Raw genomic sequence first — 20,165 nt, 5'->3', positions numbered from 1 at the left:
CAGTTCCTTCGCCTCCATTGCATGTGTTCAGCTGATGCCACTGTCCAAAATAGCGCTGCCGATATGTCTTTCTTCCTTCCTCAATCGGGGTTTTCCACCCACTGTGGTTGACAGGGTTGTCAACCGCATCCAACCCATCCCCCGGACTACTGCTCTCACTCCCTCCCCTCCCTCCCAGAACCAGGATAGGTTCCCCCTTGCCTTCACTTTTCACCCTACCAGTCTCCACATTCAAAGCATCATCCCTCACCATTTCTGCCAAGTCCAACATGATGCCACTACCCAATACATCTTTCCCTCACCACCATCTCTCCCCACCGCTGCCGCCGCCCTCCACCCCCCGACCCACCCCCCTCCCTGTCAGCCTTGTGCAGGAACTGCTCTCTCCGGGACACCATTCCTCCATCATACCCAACACCTCACCCCTGCCAGTTCTGACGAAGGGTCATCGAGACTCAAAATGTTGGCTCTATTCTCTCCCCACAGAAGGAGTCTGACATAGGTGTCTTTGTTATCAAGGTGTTCCAGGTTTGAGTCCAGGGCCAGGGAGATGGCATCTGCTGTGGACCTGTTGTGGTAATAGGCGAACTGTAGTGGATCCAGACCATGTGGAAGGCCGGAATTGATTTGTGCCATAACTAACCTTTCGAAGCACTTCATATTGATGTATGTCAGAGCCACTGGATGATAGTCATTATAGCATGCTGCTATACTGGGATGATGGTCATCTTCTTGAAGCAGATAGGGATCTTGGATTGATGTAAAGAGAGGTTGAAGATGTCTGCGAATACCTCCGCCAGCTGGTCCACACAGGATCTGAGTACTCATCCGAGTACCCTATCCGGGCCAGTCGCTTTCCGTGGGTTGACCTTCGTGAAGGCTGCTCTGACATCTGCAATGGTGATCTCGGATACAGGTTCATCCGAGGCTTCCGGGGTGGAGGGCATGCTCTCACTGACATCTTGCACTGAGCTCATCAGGGAGGGTGCGTTGGTGCCAGCGATTTTACATGCCTTCATCTTATAGCCTGTCATGTCTTGCAGACCTTGCCATCATCGGCGGAGTTCCATGTGGCTATCCTAGCTTGGTATGATACTGTCTTTTGGCATATTTGATGGATCTCCTTAGACCGTATCTGGCTTTCTTGTATAGACAGTAAGAAGTTTAACAACACCAGGTTAAAATCCACCAGGTTTATTTGGTAGCAAAAGCCACACAAGCTTTCGGAGCTCCAAGCCCCTTCTTCAGATGAGTGGGAATTCTGTTCACAAACAGGGCATATAAAGACACAAACTCAATTTACATGAATAATGGTTGGAATGCGAATACTTACAACTAATCAAGTCTTTAAGAAACAAAACAACGTGAGTGGAGAGAGCATCAAGACAGGCTAAAAAGATGTGTATTGTCTCCAGACAAGACAGCCAGTGAAACTCTGCAGGTCCAGGCAACTGTGGGGGTTACAAATAGTGTGACATGAACCCAATATCCCAGTTGAGATATTGTGTCCTCGTGTGTGCAGAACTTGGCTATCAGTTTCTGCTCAGCGACTCTGCGCTGTCGTGTGTCGCGAAGGCCGCCTTGGAGAACGCTTACCCGAATATCAGAGGCCGAATGCCCGTGACCGCTGAAGTGCTCCCCAACAGGAAGAGAACAGTCTTGCCTGGTGATTGTCGAGCGGTGTTCATTCATCCGTTGTCGCAGCGTCTGCATAGTTTCCCCAATGTACCATGCCTCGGGACATCCTTTCCTGCAGCGTATCAGGTAGACAACGTTGGCCGAGTTGCAAGAGTATGTACCGTGTACCTGGTGGATGGTGTTCTCACGTGAGATGATGGCATCTGTGTCGATGATCCGGCACGTCTTGCAGAGGTTGCTGTGGCAGGGTTGTGTGGTGTCGTGGTCACTGTTCTCCTGAAGGCTGGGTAGTTTGCTGCGGACAATGGTCTGTTTGAGGTTGTGCGGTTGTTTGAAGGCAAGAAGTGGGGGTGTGGGGATGGCCTTGGTGAGATGTTCGTCTTCATCAATGGCATGTTGAAGGCTCCGGAGGAGATGCCGTAGCTTCTCCGCTCCGGGGAAGTACTGGACGACGAAGGGTACTGTGTCCCGTGTTTGTCTTCTGAGGAGGTCGGTGTGGTTTTTCGCTGTGGCGGGTTGGAACTGTTGATCAATGAGTCGAGCGCTATATCTTGTTCTTATGAGGGCATCTTTCAGCGTCTGGAGGTGTCTGTTGCGATCCTCCTCATCTGAACAGATCCTGTGTATACGGAGGGCTTGTCCGTAGGGGATGGCTTCTTTAACGTGTTTAGGGTGGAAGCTGAAGAAGTGGAGCATCGTGAGGTTATCCATGGGCTTGCGGTACAGTGAGGTGCTGAGGTGACCATCCTTAATGGAGATGCGTGTGTCCAAGAATGCAACCGATTCCGGAGAGTAGTCTATGGTGACTTGTATAGATCAGGGTCGCCTGACTTGAATGCCTTGGACCTAGACTTCAGCAAGCTCTACCTGAAGTGAAAGCATGTTGACTCGTAACTTTAAAAAGAGAATTAGTTAAATACTTGAAGAAAAAGATATCTATTGCCATGCCAACCTCAAACATCCAGCAGAAGAGAATTATTACAATGTAAGGTAGGGATGTTCTTCTTAGAGCAGAGATGGTTAAGAGGGAATTTGATAGAAGTCTCAAAATGAACAGTTTTGATAGTAGGAATGAGAAATGTAACATTGGTAACCAGATGATATAGGTTGGTGTTTGGGTAAAGAATCTGAGGTGATACAAGGAAACCATTTTTTTATATATACAGTGAGTTGTTATGATCTGGAAACCTGTGCCTGAAAGGGCAGTGAAGGCATGTTGACTAGTAACTTTAAAAAGAGAATTAGTTAAATAGAATCATAAAATCTCGACAATGCAGAAAGAGGCCATTCGGCCCATTGTGTCTGCACCAACAAAAATCCCTCCCAGGCCCTATTCCCGTAACCTCATGTATTTACCCTGACTCTAAGGGGCAATTTAGCATGGCCAATTAACTTAACCTGCACATCTTTGGACTGTGGGAGAATAGCAGAGCACCCGGGGGAAACCCACGCAGGCCTGGGGAGAATGTGCAAATACTTGAAGAAAAAGATATTGCAAGGCTCTGGAAAGATCAGGAGTGGAACTGGTTGAACTGAATGTATTTCTTGTGTGCTTTATCTTTCCAGTGCTTCGGTATTAGGTCCTTTAGGCTTTGTTTTAATTTGTAGATTTAAAAGAGTTATTGTTTGTCAGTTTGGTAGCAAACAATATACAGTGTACATATTTTAATTTAAAAGTAGAAACCTTTTGGTCTGTCTATGCACTGATTTAATATATCGACAAATAATATTGTTTTTGGTATATTTTAGGATGTAGACCCTTGTGTCATGTTGCGATAAGGTCTGTTAATGAATACAGCCTTCTTATTTTCCTGTATCAGCTTTGGCATTGACTCATTGATTCTTCCATGACTCTGAACCTATATTAGGAAGAACACTAACGTTTCTTGGATCAAACCTTGTTGGATATATTGTTATAGGAAATCATTTGGGAATGTTATCCCTTTGTCCCTTATGGAGACTTTGTTTTGAGTATATGTTCAATGAAAATATTGGCTACAGGATTGTACAGTTCAAATTTCTCTCTGCTTAACAAAATTAGAACTTTATTCCTATTTAAGAATTAGAAACTTTCTTACCCATTCATTGTGCTTACTATTGTTAATAGTTTTACTGCACTGTTATTCTTGTGTAAGATTATTATTCTGGCCAGGTTTCCATCATTTTCACAGCAAGGAAACTTAAGATAGTCCAAAAACAAAACTTTGTAGATGATGAAAGATCATCAACCTGAAATGTTAACTCTGTTTCTCTCTTCATCATTGTTGTCTGACCTACTGAGTATTTCCAGCATTTTTTATTTTTATTTTATATATGGTAACCTCTTCAGATTGGAATGTTTGAAACCACAGCAATTTCTGGATTTTTGTAATTTTTTGGATTATAGAATGATGTTAGAATATCTAATCACTAGTATGTGAACCAGAAAATACCATAGATATTAAGCATTTACCTGACGCATAAAACAGTGATAAACATTATAAAGCAGTAAAAAAAAATTGCTTATCAAAATACTGTATTTTCAATGTCTTTGCTCCCAAAATACTGTAGTAAAATTGTGTTGAGAGTTGCTTTGGTCTACTCAAAATTTCCAGACTTTTCCGAGGAATAAATGTATTAAATGCAAAATGATACACAAACATTTTTGAATTTGAAATAGCTGTCTTCATAATGTGCCAATATACCTCCCATCTACTTCTCAAAGAGAGGAAGAACATTGAATTCAACCAACTGGTAGACTGCAACTTTAGAGTTGTTGAATATGCATGAATATTAAAGTTGCTGTTTTGACAAAAATACATTGATCAAGGTTTCTTTTCCATCATAGATTAGCTGTGCTGCAGTTTCATGGATTAATTTGTTTCCTGTACTTTTCCTTTTCTTAGGCCAAACTGTTTTCAAATAGTAGTACAGCACTTTAGTGAAGACCATTGCATCTTCTACTTTGCAGCAGAGACTCCAGAACAGGCACAGGTAAAATGCTGAAAGCTAAATGATTGTAACTTTGGGATGATTGTGTCAGCCAAATGTACAATGTGCTGCCTTCTCCCATTGCAAAAGAAAACTGACAACCATGTTTGAGTTGCGTAATGACTATCTTGCAAAGCTCCTCTTGACAAACAAAGTAATGGGTGTTCTAGTTTTATGGTCATTAATGAGCTGTTGGTGTTAAAATAATAGCTGGTCTTTTAAATAAGTTATAACACCTCATTACAGGAGGGATGTGGAAATGATTGAAAGGGTGCAGAGAAGATTTACAACTGTTGTCTGGATTGGTTGGCATGCCTTATGAGGATAGGTTGAGGGAACTCGGTCTTTTCTCCTTGGAGAGACGAAGGATGAGAGGTGACCTGATAGAGGTGTACAAGATGTTGAGAGGTATAGATCGGGTGGATTCTCGGAGGCTTTTTCCCAGGGCTGAAATGGCTGCTACGAGAGGACACAGGTTTAAGGTGCTGGGGAGTAGGTACAAAGGAGATGTCAGGGGTAAGTTTTTCATGATGTGAAGATGCCGGCGTTGGACTGGGGTAAACACAGCAAGAAGTTTAACAACACCAGGTTAAAGTCCAACAGGTTTATTTGTAGCAAAAGCCACACAAGCTTTCGGAGCTTCAAGCCCCTTCTTCAGGTGAGTGGGCCCACTCACCTGAAGAAGGGGCTTGGAGCTCCGAAAGCTTGTGTGGCTTTTGCTACCAAATAAACCTGTTGGACTTTAACCTGGTGGTGTTAAACTTCTTAGTAAGTTTTTCACTCAGAGGGTGGTGGGTGAGTGGAATCGGCTGCCATCAGTGGTGGTGGAGGCAAACTCAATAGGGTCTTTTAAGAGACTTCTGGATGAGTACATGGGACTTAATAGGATTGAGGGTTATAGGTAAGTCTATATATAAGCCTAAATAGGTAGGGACATGACCGGCGCAACTTGTGGGCCGAAGGGCCTGTTTGTGCTGTATTTTTTCTATGTTCTATGTCTCATTGTTCAAAAGTTATGTATAGATTAGGTTATTTTTGAAGTGAAAAAGACAAATAATACTAAAGCTAATATAATATTTTGTATGTGCTCGTTCTGGAGCAATCAAAAACTAATTCAGTTCTCTGCTCCTCTCCTTGCTACACCCTTATATCCCTGTTGCAAATGCTTATTTAGTTTTTGCTCAAAAGATGCAGTGGGCGCTCAACTATTCCTTGTAGTAAAATACTTTATGCTAAAGCAGCTCTCTGCATAAAGAAAGTTTTGCTAATCTATCTCTATTTGCTTAATGACCATTTTAATTGATGGTCACTTCTCACCATCTCTTCACCCATATAAAATAGTCTTTCTTTCATCACCTAATCAACACCCATCATAATGAAAACAAATCCTTTACAAGGTGACCACTTAGCTTTCTCTGCTTTAGTGAAAATACTCCTATATCTTCAATTTTCCTTTGTAACTATATTTCTCATCCTGATAAAACTTATTGTACACTCTGGTTTTTAACGTACTTTCTGCAATGGCGTGTTCAAAACTGTACTCAGTACTCAAACTGTGTCTATGTGCAAGACTATCACTGCTGCTTTGCATTGCATTATATATGTTAAGGACAAGAGGGTGATTAATTTAAACAGCCCTGATTTCTGTAGTCACTACCGCTCCGTAAACAAAAGGATGATTCTGATTTTCGATTTCCCCCTTTATACATGGTGGCATGTTTTCCCAACCCTTCAGTTTGGAGTGATCCAATCCTTTATTAATAACCCCACAACAAACTTGAGATGAGGTAAAATAAGAGGGTTGGTTTATTTCACACACACAAAATGCGCCTTTTGTACTCATGCAAGAAGGATAAGGGAAAGGAAGGGGTACAGCACAAGACCACAATAAAAATAAGATTCATGGTTTTATATGAGTCCAGAGTCTAGAATCGAAAGTCCAATGGTGTATTCCTTCAGAGGTTAGTGGGCTGAAACTGTTGAAGGGCGATCCATCTTTCCAGAAGCGATAACTTCCCGATTGAAGACACATAAGAGATGAATGGGTCTTATAGATACAGATACAGGAGTTCTGATATTCCTGTAATACTCTGTGGAGATGGTAAGCAAATTACCTGGTCAGAGCTCTTTCTGCTGCTACCTGTTGAGAGGTAAAATGATAGGCTGCCTGGGTTCAGTTCCACATGGCAGTGTTACAGGTTCTAACAGTGTGGGGGAGGTCATGTGACATACCGCTTACCACTTCTGGGTGTTCGGCAAAATATTTATTTTCTTAGGTCTGGAATCTTAGGTGTTTAATAGAAGAGTCTGGGTCCCTTTTGTCCTGATGTGGAGATGCCGGCGTTGGACTGGGGTAAACACAGTAAGAAGTTTAACAACACCAGGTTAAAGTCCAACAGGTTTATTTGGTAGCAAAAGCCACACAAGCTTTCGAGGCTCTGAGCCCCTTCTTCAGGTGAGTGGGAATTCTGTTCACAAACAGAACTTATAAGACACAGACTCAATTTACATGAATAATGGTTGGAATGCGAATACTTACAACTAATCCAGTCTTTAAGAAACAAAACAATGGGAGTGGAGAGAGCATCAAGACAGGCTAAAAAGATGTGTATTGTCTCCAGACAAGACAGCCAGTGAAACTCTGCAGGTCCACGCAACTGTGGGAGTTGCGCAACCCTTTTGTCCTTGCAGGTGCACTGCCTCTGATCAGAATCTTGCCTTAGAAATGTATATGATATTGGTGAATTTCTTTGGAATTTGATCTTCTACAGTCACAGGGGGCATTAGCACATTTTAAGGATAACACGAGTCCTGCTGGTTTTCTAGAAGCTAGAAATTCCTCTGGTATGACTCATGGATAGTCAGGCATGTCAAGGTAAAGTCTTTATCCATTTATAAAGTAAAGTAATTTTATAAAGTAGCCAGGTTAATGTAGATATGTATTCCTTTCTTCTGGGCGGGACACACACCATTTATTAAAAAAGAATGACAGGAATTGCTCAGGTTAGTATCTAACTATCTTCAGGTGCTTCATCAATGACTCTCCCTCCATCATAAGGTCAGAAGTAGGGATATTTGCAGATTATGGTGTGTTCAGTCCTATTCATAACACCTTGGATGCTGAAGCAGTACATGCCCGCATGTAGCAAGACGTGGACAACTTTCAAGTTTAGGCTGATAAGTGACAAGTAACAGTCATGTCACAATGGTTCTCACCAGTGAAATAATCTAAGTGTAACATTACCACTGCTGACTCCCTCACCATCAACCTCCTGATGATTACCATTGACCAGAAACTTAACTGAACCAGCCATATAAAAGCTGTGGCTACAAGAGCAGATCAGAGGCTGGGGATTCTGCGCAAGTAACTCATCTGACTCCTCAAAGCCTGTCCAACATCTATAAGGCACAAGTTAGGAGTGTGATTGAATACTCTCCACCTGCCTGGATGAATGCAACTCCAACAATACTTGAGAACAATCGCTTCGTAGTACAGAACTTGTCTCTCTTTTTCAGCAATATTCATGTTGCTGAAACTTTTCATCGTGCATCATCAAATCAAATACAATCATGCCAAGTTTCAAAAGATCAAAGCAATTTATACTGCAGGAGAAAAGGGTTCTGACTGGTTGACAGGTTGACACCAGTCGAGGCTTCCCTATTGAGAAAGCAATGGGGAACTATTGACTCCTTAAACTCCTGGATAATTCAAAAAAGGTGCAAGGATTGAACATATTCCTTTTAGTTGCAGAGAACTGGTCCCTGCATATGAATGTATGTTGTTAATGAGCCACATTACAAGCTCAGCTGATTATCTTAAATAGGTTGTTAGTATAGCTCTTAGCACGCGCAAGATTGTTCAGCAAGTACTGCCAATTGCAGAATCACATCTAACAATAGATCTTTTGGGTTTTGCAAACACAGACTAGTTGAGTACGGTTTGCAGTCTGCGTATTACGAACAACTGAAGGAACAGGCTATTTGATTCAATCAGCCCACGTACCTGGCATCACATGTACGGAAATTCATCCACAAGCCTAAAGTTCCCCATTGATTTAATTGAACGTATTTAAGTTATATTTAATTTATTGAAATTGAAAGCTAGTGTCAGTAATGGTGGCCGTGATAACTATCATTGATTGTCATAAAAACCCACCTGGTTCACTGATATCCTATAGGAAAGGAAATCTGCCATCCTTACCTGGTCTGGCTGACGTACAAGTCCAGACCTATAGCAATGTGGTTGATTCTTAACTGCCCCCTGAAATGGCCTAGCAAGCAACTCAGTTCAAGGGCAATTAGGGATGGGCAACAAATGCTGGTCTTGTCAGCGACACCCACATCCCAGCAAGAATTTTTAAAAATACCCCTCCAATCTCTAGTACATGAATTTTGATCTCTTGTATATCCTTGATTTTCATCATTCCACCATTGGTGGTCATTCCATCACCTATCTAGATCCTGAAGTCTGGGTTCCCCCCCCCCCCTCCGAACTTCTCCATATCTCGGCCTATAGTTCTCCTTAATACTCTTGATCAAGAGTATTTTCAATTTTGGTAACGCTCCTGTGAAATGCTTTGTGTCATTGTATACCATTAAAGGCACTGAAGTTGTTATTGTGACCTGTTAAATCTGCAAAACCAGGGATAAGATTGGGATGTGTCTTCCTGACCTGATTAATTGCAACATTAACTGTTTCATCTTGTAGCTGGAATTTATCTCATAGAATCATAGAATCATTACAGTGCAGAAGGAGGCCATTTGGCCCATCGAGTCTGCACCGACCACAATCCCACCCAGGCCCTATCCTGGTAACCCCATGTATTTGCCCTGCTAATCACCTGACAGTAGGGTTAATTTAGCATAGCCAATCAACCTAACCCGCACATCTTTGGAGTGTGGGAGGAACTGGCGCACCCGGAGGAAACCCACGCAGACACGGGGAGTATGTGCAAACTCCACACAGACAGTGACCCAAGGCTGGAATTGAACCCGGATCCCTGGCGCTATGAGGCAGCAGTGCTAACCACTGTGCCACCATGCCACCCCGTGCCGTATGTATGTTTAAAAAAACATTTATTTTTCAAAGGGTCACTTTATCTGGGAATAAAGAGCCAGAATAGAAAGGTCAGAATCAGTTACACAAGCAGCAGTCTTGCTAATAGTTCCAACTCAGAACAAGACAACCTGGAATAATAATGCCAGCTCGTTTCACTATTGGCGAAAAGCAGATATATGTAAGACTGTGGAAAATTTTCTTGACTAATTATGTTGACTTGTAATGTCCAGGCGCACCATTCTATTAAAGGTTATAAAAAAGGGATCCGAATACATTACAAGGATGTTATTTTCAATTCATTTTTTATGGGATGTGAGCATTGCTGACTGGTCAACATTTATTGCCCATCCCTAAATGCCCTTGATGAGGTGCAAGTGAGCTGCCATCTTGAACCGCTGCAGTCCCTGAGGTATAGGTACACTGACAGTGCTGTTCAAGAAGATGTTCCAGGATTTTGACCCAACTTCAGTGAAGGAGATATATTTTCAAGTCAGAATGGTGAGTTACTTGGAACTGCCAGATGGTGGTGCCTGCTACTGTCATCCTGTCAGATCGTAATGGTCAAAAGTTTGGAAGGTGCTACCTAAGGAGTGAGTTGGTGAGTTCCTGCACTGCATCTTGTACATGGTACATACTGCTGCTATTGTGCTTCAGTGGTGGAGAAAGTGGTTGTTGAAGGTGGTGGATGGGGTGCCATTCAAGCAGGCTGTTTTGTCCTGGATGGTGTTGAACTTTTGTGTTGTTGGAACTGAATTCATCCTGGCAAGTAGAGAATATTCCATCACGTAGGTTCATAGCTCCTTGAAAATGGAGTCACAGATGGACAGGGTGGTGAAAAAGGCATTCGGCATGCTTGGTTTCATTGGTCAGAACATTGAATACAGGAGTTGGGACGTCTTGTTGAAGGGGCTGAGGACACAGGCATGCAGGGCACCAGTGTTGAGGATAATCGTGGAGGTGTCGTTGCCTATCCTTGCTGATTACGGTCTGTAGCTTTGCAAGTCTAGGATCCAGTTGCAGAGGGAAATGTATATGATTTTTCCCGTCTTGTTGAAGTTGTCTGAGACATTGGTAAGGCCACACTTGGAATACTGTGTGCAGTTCTGGGCACCCTATTATAGAAAGGAGCAAATCACAGGATTTCTTAAGTTTAAGGTTCCCTCTTAATGAGAATCTTGAGATCTAAATTTGGAAAGAAAATTAGCATTTTAACGAGTTCCACAGCCAGTGTGCATTCAGCCAAGATCTGGATCTTGACCCTCCCAGGAACCTTGTGTGCAAAGTTAACCTCATATTATTCCAGCTGCCATTCTCCAGTTCTAGTTCTAATTGTCTTAATAGATTGGTTGTACACAACACAAAATTTGTTGCTGATTTCGCTTCTGTTTCAAGCTGAAGCTTCTCTCTCTCTCTCTGCAGGCATTTTTCAATCATCTCATTCACCCCTTACTTAGCAGTCCCTTTTTTTTTAAACACACTGCATTTTGGTTTAGTAGCTGACTGCATCATGTACCTGTTGTGTCACCACCCTATGGTGATCTCCTGGTTTCTTTCCCTCCTACGATTCCCAGTTCTCGTTTGAGCTTGCAGCTCTTTTGTGCTTTGAATTATGAACATTTACTTCACTGAACCGATTACCAGCTTCAGATTAAGAATATTTTTTTAAATTAACTCTCTATGACTTATTAATGTTATAAAGGGTTGATAATGAATTTAGAAATTAAGTAATTGTTCAGTTATCTAGATATTACAAATATTTTTCTTTTGAAGGACTGGATGAAGTGCCTGCAGGTATTTTGCAGTAACTTGAAGAAACCTCTGCCACCAACCTCCAATAAACGCCTTCGACAGGTAAAAAGAAAGGTTTTACTCAGCCATTTACGTGGCATTAAAAGTCAATTTTTATGCATGGGATTCTAATGGGTGTGTGGTGGGGGGAGGGTTTCCAGCCTTTGGAGGTGTGGGAACTGGGAAAATATGAAAAAAAAGCTTTGGGACTATATCTTCCTTCAAAGAAAAGAAAGAACAAAGAAAATTACAGCACAGGAACAGGCCCTTTGGCCCTCCAAGCCTGCACCGATCATGCTGCCTGACTTAACTAAAACCCTCTACGCTTCCGGGGACCATATCCCTCTATTTCCATCTCATTCATGTACTTGTCAAGACTCCCCTTAAAAGTCACTACAGTATCCGCTTCCACTACCTCCCCCGGCAACGAGTTCCAGGCACCCACCACTCTGTGTAAAAAATCTGTCTCGTACATCTCTTTTAAAACTTGCCCCTCCCACCTTAAACCTATGCCCCCTAGTAATTGACTCTTCCACCCTGGGAAAAAGCTTCTGACTATCCACTCTATCCATGCCTCTCATAATCTTGTAGACCTCTATCAGGTCTCCCCTCAACCTCCGTCACTCCAGTGAGAACAAACCAAGTTTCTCCAACCTCTCCTCACAGCTAATGCTCTCCATACCAGGCAACATCCTGGTAAGTCTTTTCTGTACCCTCTCCAAAGCCTCCACATCCTTCTGGTAGTGTGGCGACCAGAATTGAACACTCTATTCCAAGTGCGGCCTCACTAAGGTTCTATAAAGCGTCAACATGACTTGCCAATTTTTAAACTCAATACCCCGGCTGATGAAGGCAAGCATGCCATATGCCTTCGTGACTACCTTCTCCACCTGCATTGCCACTTTCAGTGACCTGTGTACCTGTACACCCAGATCCCTTTGCCTATCAATACTCCTAAGGGTTCTGCCATTTACTGTATATTTCCTATCTGTATCAGACCTTCCAAAATGCATTACCTCACATTTGTCCGGATTAAACTCCATCTGCCATCTCTCTGCCCAAGTCTCCAACTGATCTATATCCTGCTGTATCCTCTGATGGTCCTCATCGCTATCCGCAAATCCACCAACCTTTGTGTCGTCTGCAAACTTACTAATCAATCCAGTTACATTTTCCTCCAAATCATATATATGTATATATATATATATATATTACAAACAGCAAAGGCCCCAGCACTGATCCCTGAGGAACACCACTTGTCACAGCCTTCCATTCAGTAACGCACCCTTCCACTGCTACCCTCTGTCTTCTTTGACCGAGCCAGTTTTGTATCCACCTTGCCAGCTCACCTCTGATCCCATGCGACTTCACCTTCTGCACCAGTCTGCTATGAGGGACCTTGTCAAAGGCCTTACTGAAGTCCATGTAGACAACATCCACTGCCCTACCCTCATCAATCATCTTCGTCACTTCCTCGAAAAACTCGATCAAGTTCGTGAGACACGACCTCCCCTTCACAAAACCATGTTGCCTCTCACTAATACGTCCACTTATTTCCAAGTGGGAATAAATCCTGTCTCGAAGAATCCTCTCCAATAATTTCCCTACCACTGATGTAAGGCTCACTGGCCTGTAATTACCTGGATTATTCTTGCTACCCTTCTTAACCAAAGGAACAACATTGGCTATTTCATTCACCTGTTTTTCCCAGGGTGTGTTTTGTCTGCTCTGGCAATTTGCGTGGCAAAAGGCCAGTGGGGGTTGTATTTAAGGCACTAATTTCCCATGTTAATGGTTCCTTTCCAGCATTGTATGGGTCATATGCAGCTTCTAAAACTCAGCAATTTAGAGGAGGCAAATGCACAGTAGATATCGTTGAATCCTGAAACTGAATTGCACTCCAAACTATAAAGAAAAGAAGCAGCAAGCTTGAGGGCAAAAAGGGGTCACGAAATGTCCTTGGCAGATAGGATTAAGGAGAATCCCAAGGCATTTTATTCATACATTAGGAAGGAAAGGGTTGTCAGAAAAAATCGGACCTCTTGGGGACAAAAGTGGGGAATTATGCTTAGAGCCCAAAGAAGTAGGGGAGATCCTAAATGAATACTTTGCATCGGTATTCACAAAGGAGAGGGATGTGTTGACTGGGAGTGTCTCGGAGGGGAGTGTTGACCCGTTAGAGAAAATCTCCATTACAAGGGAGGAAGTGTTAGGTTTTTTAGGGAATATAAAGACTGACAAATCCCCAGGGCCTGATGGAATCTATCCAAGGCTGCTCAGGTAGACGAGAGATGAAATCGCTGGGCCTCTGACGCAAATCTTTGTCTCGTCACTGGACACAGGTGAGGTCGCAGAGGATTGGAGGATAGCTAATGTGGTCCCGTTATTTAAGAAGGGTAGGAAAGATAACCCGGGAAATTATAGGCCGGTGAGCTTGACGTCCGTGGTAGGGAAGTTGTTGGAGAGGATTCTTAGAGATAGGATGTATGCGCATTTGGAAAGGAATAAACTCATTAACGATAGTCAGCATGGTTTTGTGAGAGGGAGGTCCTGCCTCACTAGCCTGGTGGAGGTTTTTGAAGAAGTGACTAGAATGGTTGACGAGGGAAGGGCCGTGGATGTGGTCCATATGGACTTTAGTAAAGCATTTGACAAAGTCCCTCATGGTAGGTTGGTGCAAAAGGTTGGATTTCATGGGATAAAGGGGGAGGTGGCTAGATGGGTGGAGAACTGGCTTGGTCACAGAAGACAGAGGGTGGTAGTGGAAGGGTCTTTTTCCGGCTGGAGGCCTGTGACTAGTGGTGTTCCGCAGGGCTCTGTATTGGGACCTCTGCTGTTTGTGATTTATATAAACGACCTGGAAGAAGGTGTAACTGGGATGATCAGTAAGTTTGCGGACGACACGAAAATGGCTGGACTTGCAGATAGTGAGGAACATTGTCAGAGGCTACAGAAGGATATAGATAGGCTGGAAATTTGGGCAAAGAAATGGCAGATGGAGTTCAATCCAGATAAATGCGAAGTGATGCATTTTGGTAGAACTAACGTAGGGGGGAGCTGTAGGATAAATGGCAGAACCATAAAGGGTGTAGATACGCAGAGGGACCTGGGTGTGCAAGTCCACAGATCCTTGAAGGTGACGTCACAGGTGGAGAAGGTAGTGAATAAGGCATATGGCATTCTTGCCTTTATAGGACGGGGCATAGAGTATAAAAGTTGGGGTCTGATATTGCAGTTGTATAGAACGTTGGTTTGGCCGCATTTGGAATACTGTGCCCAGTTCTGGTCGCCACACTACCAGAAGGACGTGGTGGCTTTAGAGAGAGTGAAGAGGAGGTTTACCAGGATGTTGCCTAGTATGGAAGGGCTTAGTTATGAGGAGAGATTGGGTAAAGTGGGGTTGTTCTCACTGGAAAGACGGAGGATGAGGGGTGACCTAATAGAGGTGTATAAAATTATGAAAGGCATAGATAGGGTGAACGGTGGAAAACTTTTTCCCAGGTCAGTGGTGACGTTCACGACAGGTCATAGGTTCAAGGTGAGGGGGGGAGGTTTAACACGGATATCAAAAGGACGTATTTTACAGAGGGTGGTGGGGGCCTGGAATGCGCTGCCGGGCAAGGTGGTGGAGGCGGACACACTGGGAACATTTAAGACTTATCTAGATAGCCACATGAACGGAGTGGAAATGGAGGGATACAAAAGAATGGTCTAGTTTGGACCAGGGAGCGGCGCGGGCTTGGAGGGCTGAAGGGCCTGTTCCTGTGCTGTATTGTTCTTTGTTCTTTGAGATCAGTCAGAGGCCTGTCATTAGAGGTGTAGCTCATTGAAGCTGTTCTTACTAATAGTGCTGGGGGTGAAGCTGCTCTTACTAATAGTGCTGGGGTTGAAGAAATTACTGCTTGTTTCTGCAGCATAATTCCCTTGTGCCCTCAACCTCAAGTGGACTACTCAGGAGCAGCAGTAAAATCCAACTTAGCAGCTACAATAGGAGAGTCAGCAATTAGAAGAGCTGCAGCATGCCATGCGCCCATATGTAGCTGGGCGCAGTGGAGTGGTTGGACACAGGCCATGAGATAGAAGAAGATGCTACCTCCTCAGACAGGCCCATAGACAAAAAAGACATTTTTTGAGCCTCCCCAAGCCGCATGTGATTAAAGTTTCCACTTTTATTTTGAATATTATTAACTTGTGCTGCCCTCCAAGCAGCAGTACTTGCTAAAGCTGCAACTCTTACATCAGGTGGTCAGTGATTTTGGAGGAGTATCTTGAGTCCAGACGGGATGAATGCCTTGTACCTGAGGCATGGAACTACTTGTGAATTCCAACAATCTGGAACAAAATGTGGTCAACTTTGTCTCTATAGTAGGATTCCCTCAGGTGCAGGGCACCTGGCACTACAGCGAAGAAAAGAGCTGGAGCTGGACGAAATTGAGGACTGCTCATCATTCGAAGAGGAGGAGGAAGATAACAAACAGCCAATGGAGCATTCCCATTCAGAGATCCTGCTGATGCCTGTGTCCATTAATTTGCATACCAGAGAATCAAGTAGCACCTTCATCCAGTCAAGATTCACTTGACTGTGGAGTGTACAGCACTGCATTCTTGGCACCTGAACCTCTGTGGCAGCACCCCATCCTAACATGCTTCAAGTAAACTTATGTTGCCACCCCTCCCACAATAACACTGATGCGCTATTTAGTTCCTAATAATCCATGTGCAATGTGACACTAAGGACTACACGACAGCTGGTGACCAAGCCAAATGACTTAATTGCAATAAAGTTATTCATCCTTAAGGAAGGTGCCCAAGTGAATCTCATTGTGCAATTGAAGTCATTTCTGAATGTTCCTCCGTATACATGTGCATGGTGCGACCACTGTGATTAGAACAGATCCAGAAGGCAGCCCATTTGTTTCTTTGCTCTGGCAAATGAAATTCTTTGGAAGAGGATCTGAGTCCAGATGGGATGAATGCCTTGTACTTTAGGCATTACTCTAATAAACACAGGTGTGGTTATTAGAGTTCTCACCCTCTTGTCCCTTGGTCAGCATGTTTGTGCTGCCCATCTGCAAGTGTGGGAACTGCAATGAAACATCTTCACGGCAGCTTCCCAGGGAACTGTTCTGTACTTGATTCACAGGAGAACTCTACTACATTCAATGATTTTAACCCCTTCATCATCATTTTGATATTTAATAATTCAATACATTCTTAACTGAACTAATGATATACAATTAGAATAATACATTTTGTATATCTTGGACATTCGTCCATCGACAAAATGCTCTAGCTTCTTGCACTGCGTGTTTTAGCTAACAGAGCAAAAGAAGATAACTTTGCCTCCAAATTTTAATTATATAATATTGCTGAAGAGGGAGACCTCCTGTTAAAACATTTTGTCTTTCACTCATCAGGACAGATACAAGAATACCAAAGTTTTTGATTGACTCCAAGACAAAAAGCTTCAACAGCTTTATGTCTCTTTATTCAGCAATACCCAGGATCTGTACTACCAAGTGACAAATGATAAAATACCTCTTGAAGGTTACCGGGACAGCACAATTGGTTATATCAGACTTGTTAGTTTTACCAAGGAAATAAGTGAAATCTTCAATAATTGTTGGTCATGGGATGTAACTAAGGTATTTAGCAAAAGTAAACTATTGATGTAATTTGACATTGGTATCTTGTGAAATTTCCTATAATAAAAATGATTTGTTTTTCTTCCTCAGGTCAGTAGTCTGGTGTTGTATGTGGAAGAAGCCCATAAACTTCCAGCGAAATATTTCACACAACCTTACTGTAACATCTCCCTAAATAGTGTTCAAGTAGCAAAAACTCATGCCAGGGAAGGGCAGAATCCTGTATGGACAGAAGAATTCATTTTTGAGTGAGTCTTTTTTTCAACATAAAACCTCTTTAGTAATCATGTTTTATGAAAATTTACACACAAGATGCAAGGATTTACTGCCTAATCTAGTGGTGAAGATACATAAAGCTTTCTGCTTGCAATTGTGCTCTGGAACCATTTACTTTTACCAGAAGTACATGGGGCTTATTATTAATAGCTGCCAAAGGTCAGTACTAAGATAAAGTAGCACTGGCTTCTGCAGTGTCAGTCCAGATTTTATAATCAAGTCCAGAATGAAGCTAGAATTTACAGGGAGAGAATTTCAACTGTTATGTGTTTCATGCCTGAAAACTGGGTGATATAATTGGTGAGGACCTTGTGTCCCATTGCCCTTCCAGATCAACTTCGGCAGTCCTGGAATGAGTGGTTTGTCATATGAGCAAAGGATGGACATACTGGGCTTGTTTTCACTGGAGTTTAGAAAAGTGAGGAGTGACTTGATTGAATTATATAAGATCCTCGACTGTCTTGACAAGCTGGATGTGGAAAAAATGTTTCCTCGGCACTGTTTCAAAGTTGGGGTCACCCTTTTAGGACAAAGATGAAAATGAGGGTTTTGCAACTTTGGAACTTTGCCCCAGAGAGCGATGGAAGTGTTCATTTTTAAGACAGTGATAGATAGATTCTTACTGGACAAGAGAATCCAACTTTATCGGGGGTAAATGGGAATGTGGAATTTGAAACACAAACAGATCAGTCATGATCTTACTGAATGGTGAAGCAGTCCGGAGGAGCCAAATGACCTCTTGTGGAAGAAAAAGCAAGCTCTATCTAAAAATAAGAACAAAACAAGACAGCATTTAAACAGAATGAAAGGAGAAATGTTCTTGCTATTCAAAAGAGTCAAGAAAATGCAGCGACTCAATCTGAGGAGGAATTATCACTAAATATGCTAGCCATCACTGGTGCTACACACCAATACTGGGGTTACTCCATTGCTGGATAGAAAGCCAGTGAGGATGGAAGTTGAAACTGGGGCAACAGTCTTGCTGGTGCCCTTGAAGCTGTCAAGGATAGGATTGAAGACAAACACAGGTGAAGTGGTTCCTCTGAAGGGCCGCATTGAAGTGGCTGTGCAACTTAATGGCCAAACAGCAGATTTGTCTCTACACGTAGTGAAGGGCAATTATCAAGCGTTGATGGGTCAAATGTGGCTGGAGAAAATTCGACTGAACTGGGCCAAAGTCAACATAATCTATGGAGAATCAAGCCTAGCGAAAATTTTAAAGAAGCATAATGTTTTTGAAGGAGAACTAGGGAGCATGACAGATATTACAGTTAAACTGAAAATAAAAGAAGGAAACCATGGAAAATGCTTGAAGGCAAAGTCTTTACCATATGCTATTAGGCCAAAGGTGGAAGCTGACTTTGAATGACTTGTGAAGACAGAAGTCTTGGAATCTCTCAACATTAGTGAATGGGCCATGCCAATAGTTCCAGTCATCAAGAAGGGTGGATCCATAAGGATTTGTGGAGACTTCAAAGTCACCATTAATCCAATGTTATGTGTGGACCAGTACCCATTACCCCACATTGAAGACTTGTTTGCAGATTGGAGGGAGGCCAACATTTTAGCAAAATTGACCTGAGGCAGGCTTATTTTCGGATGAATGTGGACAAGAAGTCACAGGAACCTCATGTCCTGCATTGTTTCAAAGAGCAATGGATCAGATCCTGAGTGGACTGAGCAGAATCCAATGTTATCTGGGTGACATCCTAGTCACTGAAAGAGGCGAAGAGGAACATCTTCAAAACTTGAACTCTCTTGGGATTGGAAGACTATGGTTTGGGAGTCCGCAAGTACAAGTTCCTCCAATCCTCCGCTGAGTATTGGGACACGTGATTGATGCCACTGGCCTTTACAAATCTCCTTCAAAGATTAAGGCTATTACAGACACGCCTGCACCTCAGACTATTAATCAGTTGCATTCCTTTCTAGGATTGTTGAACTCCTATAGAATATTTGTTCCAAACTTGGCAGCCATTCTGAAAGCATTACATAACCTCTTGTCTCAGAACAAGAAATGGAAATGGTCTGATCAATGCAAAAGCGCTTTTGTACCAGCCAAAGGAGTGTTCCTCAAATCTGAAGATCTTAGGCATTTACCTTGCAGTTAGCTTGTGATGCATCCCCTTTTGGCGTAGGAGCGGTGGTCTCCCACATTATGCCATAGGGTGAAGAAAGAGCATTGCTTTTGCATCTCGAACCTTGAGCAAGGCTGAAAGTAACTATGCACAGATTGAAAGGGAAGAATTACAGGAGAGAATATCTTCTACTCTGAACAAGTAGGCAATGTACCAGTCACTTCTAGTTTGCGACGAAGCATCCACTAGATGATTTGATACTCTGAGCTGATAGATATGGTAATACAAGAAAAAACCTCTATAATAACACCTAACCTGAATCCATTCTACTCCAGGATATTGGAGCTGTCAGTACAGTCAGGATGTCTTCTATGGTGATTAGAGTAATCATTCTGCCACCATTAATAAAGCAGGTGTAAGATAATTTACATGAGGGCCATTGCAGAATTGTATGCATGAAGGAAATAGCAAGGAGTTATTTCTGATGGCCTGGATTGGATGCGGAAATTGAAGAGAAAGCCAGAACATGTTCTTCCTGTGCCAAACCTGCCATCCTTGGCAATGAGTGCATGTTGATTTTGGAGGACCTTTTGAAGGACAAATGTTCTTACTGATAACCAATGCTCACGCGAAATGGCCAGAGGTCACTGTGATGAAATCTGCCGCATTGGAGAAAACTACCAAGAAGCTAGGAGAAGTATTTAGTCAGTT

General features: G+C 42.8%; 1 protein-coding gene across 1 annotated transcript in view; it reads left to right on the top strand.

Annotated features, from left to right (window-relative positions):
* LOC144495025 (ras GTPase-activating protein 1-like) overlaps window positions 1–20,165 on the top strand; it is a 196,163-nt gene that overhangs the window by 113,770 nt on the left and 62,228 nt on the right. Inside the window, exons 12-14 of the mRNA XM_078214823.1 lie at window positions 4,524–4,611; window positions 11,438–11,518; window positions 17,191–17,348. Of these exons, the coding sequence (XP_078070949.1) occupies window positions 4,524–4,611; window positions 11,438–11,518; window positions 17,191–17,348 (327 nt within the window). The remainder of the gene's footprint in view (window positions 1–4,523; window positions 4,612–11,437; window positions 11,519–17,190; window positions 17,349–20,165) is intronic.

This window comes from Mustelus asterias, chromosome 6 (assembly GCF_964213995.1).
Source record: "Mustelus asterias chromosome 6, sMusAst1.hap1.1, whole genome shotgun sequence".
Taxonomy (NCBI): Eukaryota; Metazoa; Chordata; class Chondrichthyes; order Carcharhiniformes; family Triakidae; genus Mustelus; species Mustelus asterias.
This window is presented reverse-complemented; position numbering and strand designations above follow the sequence as displayed.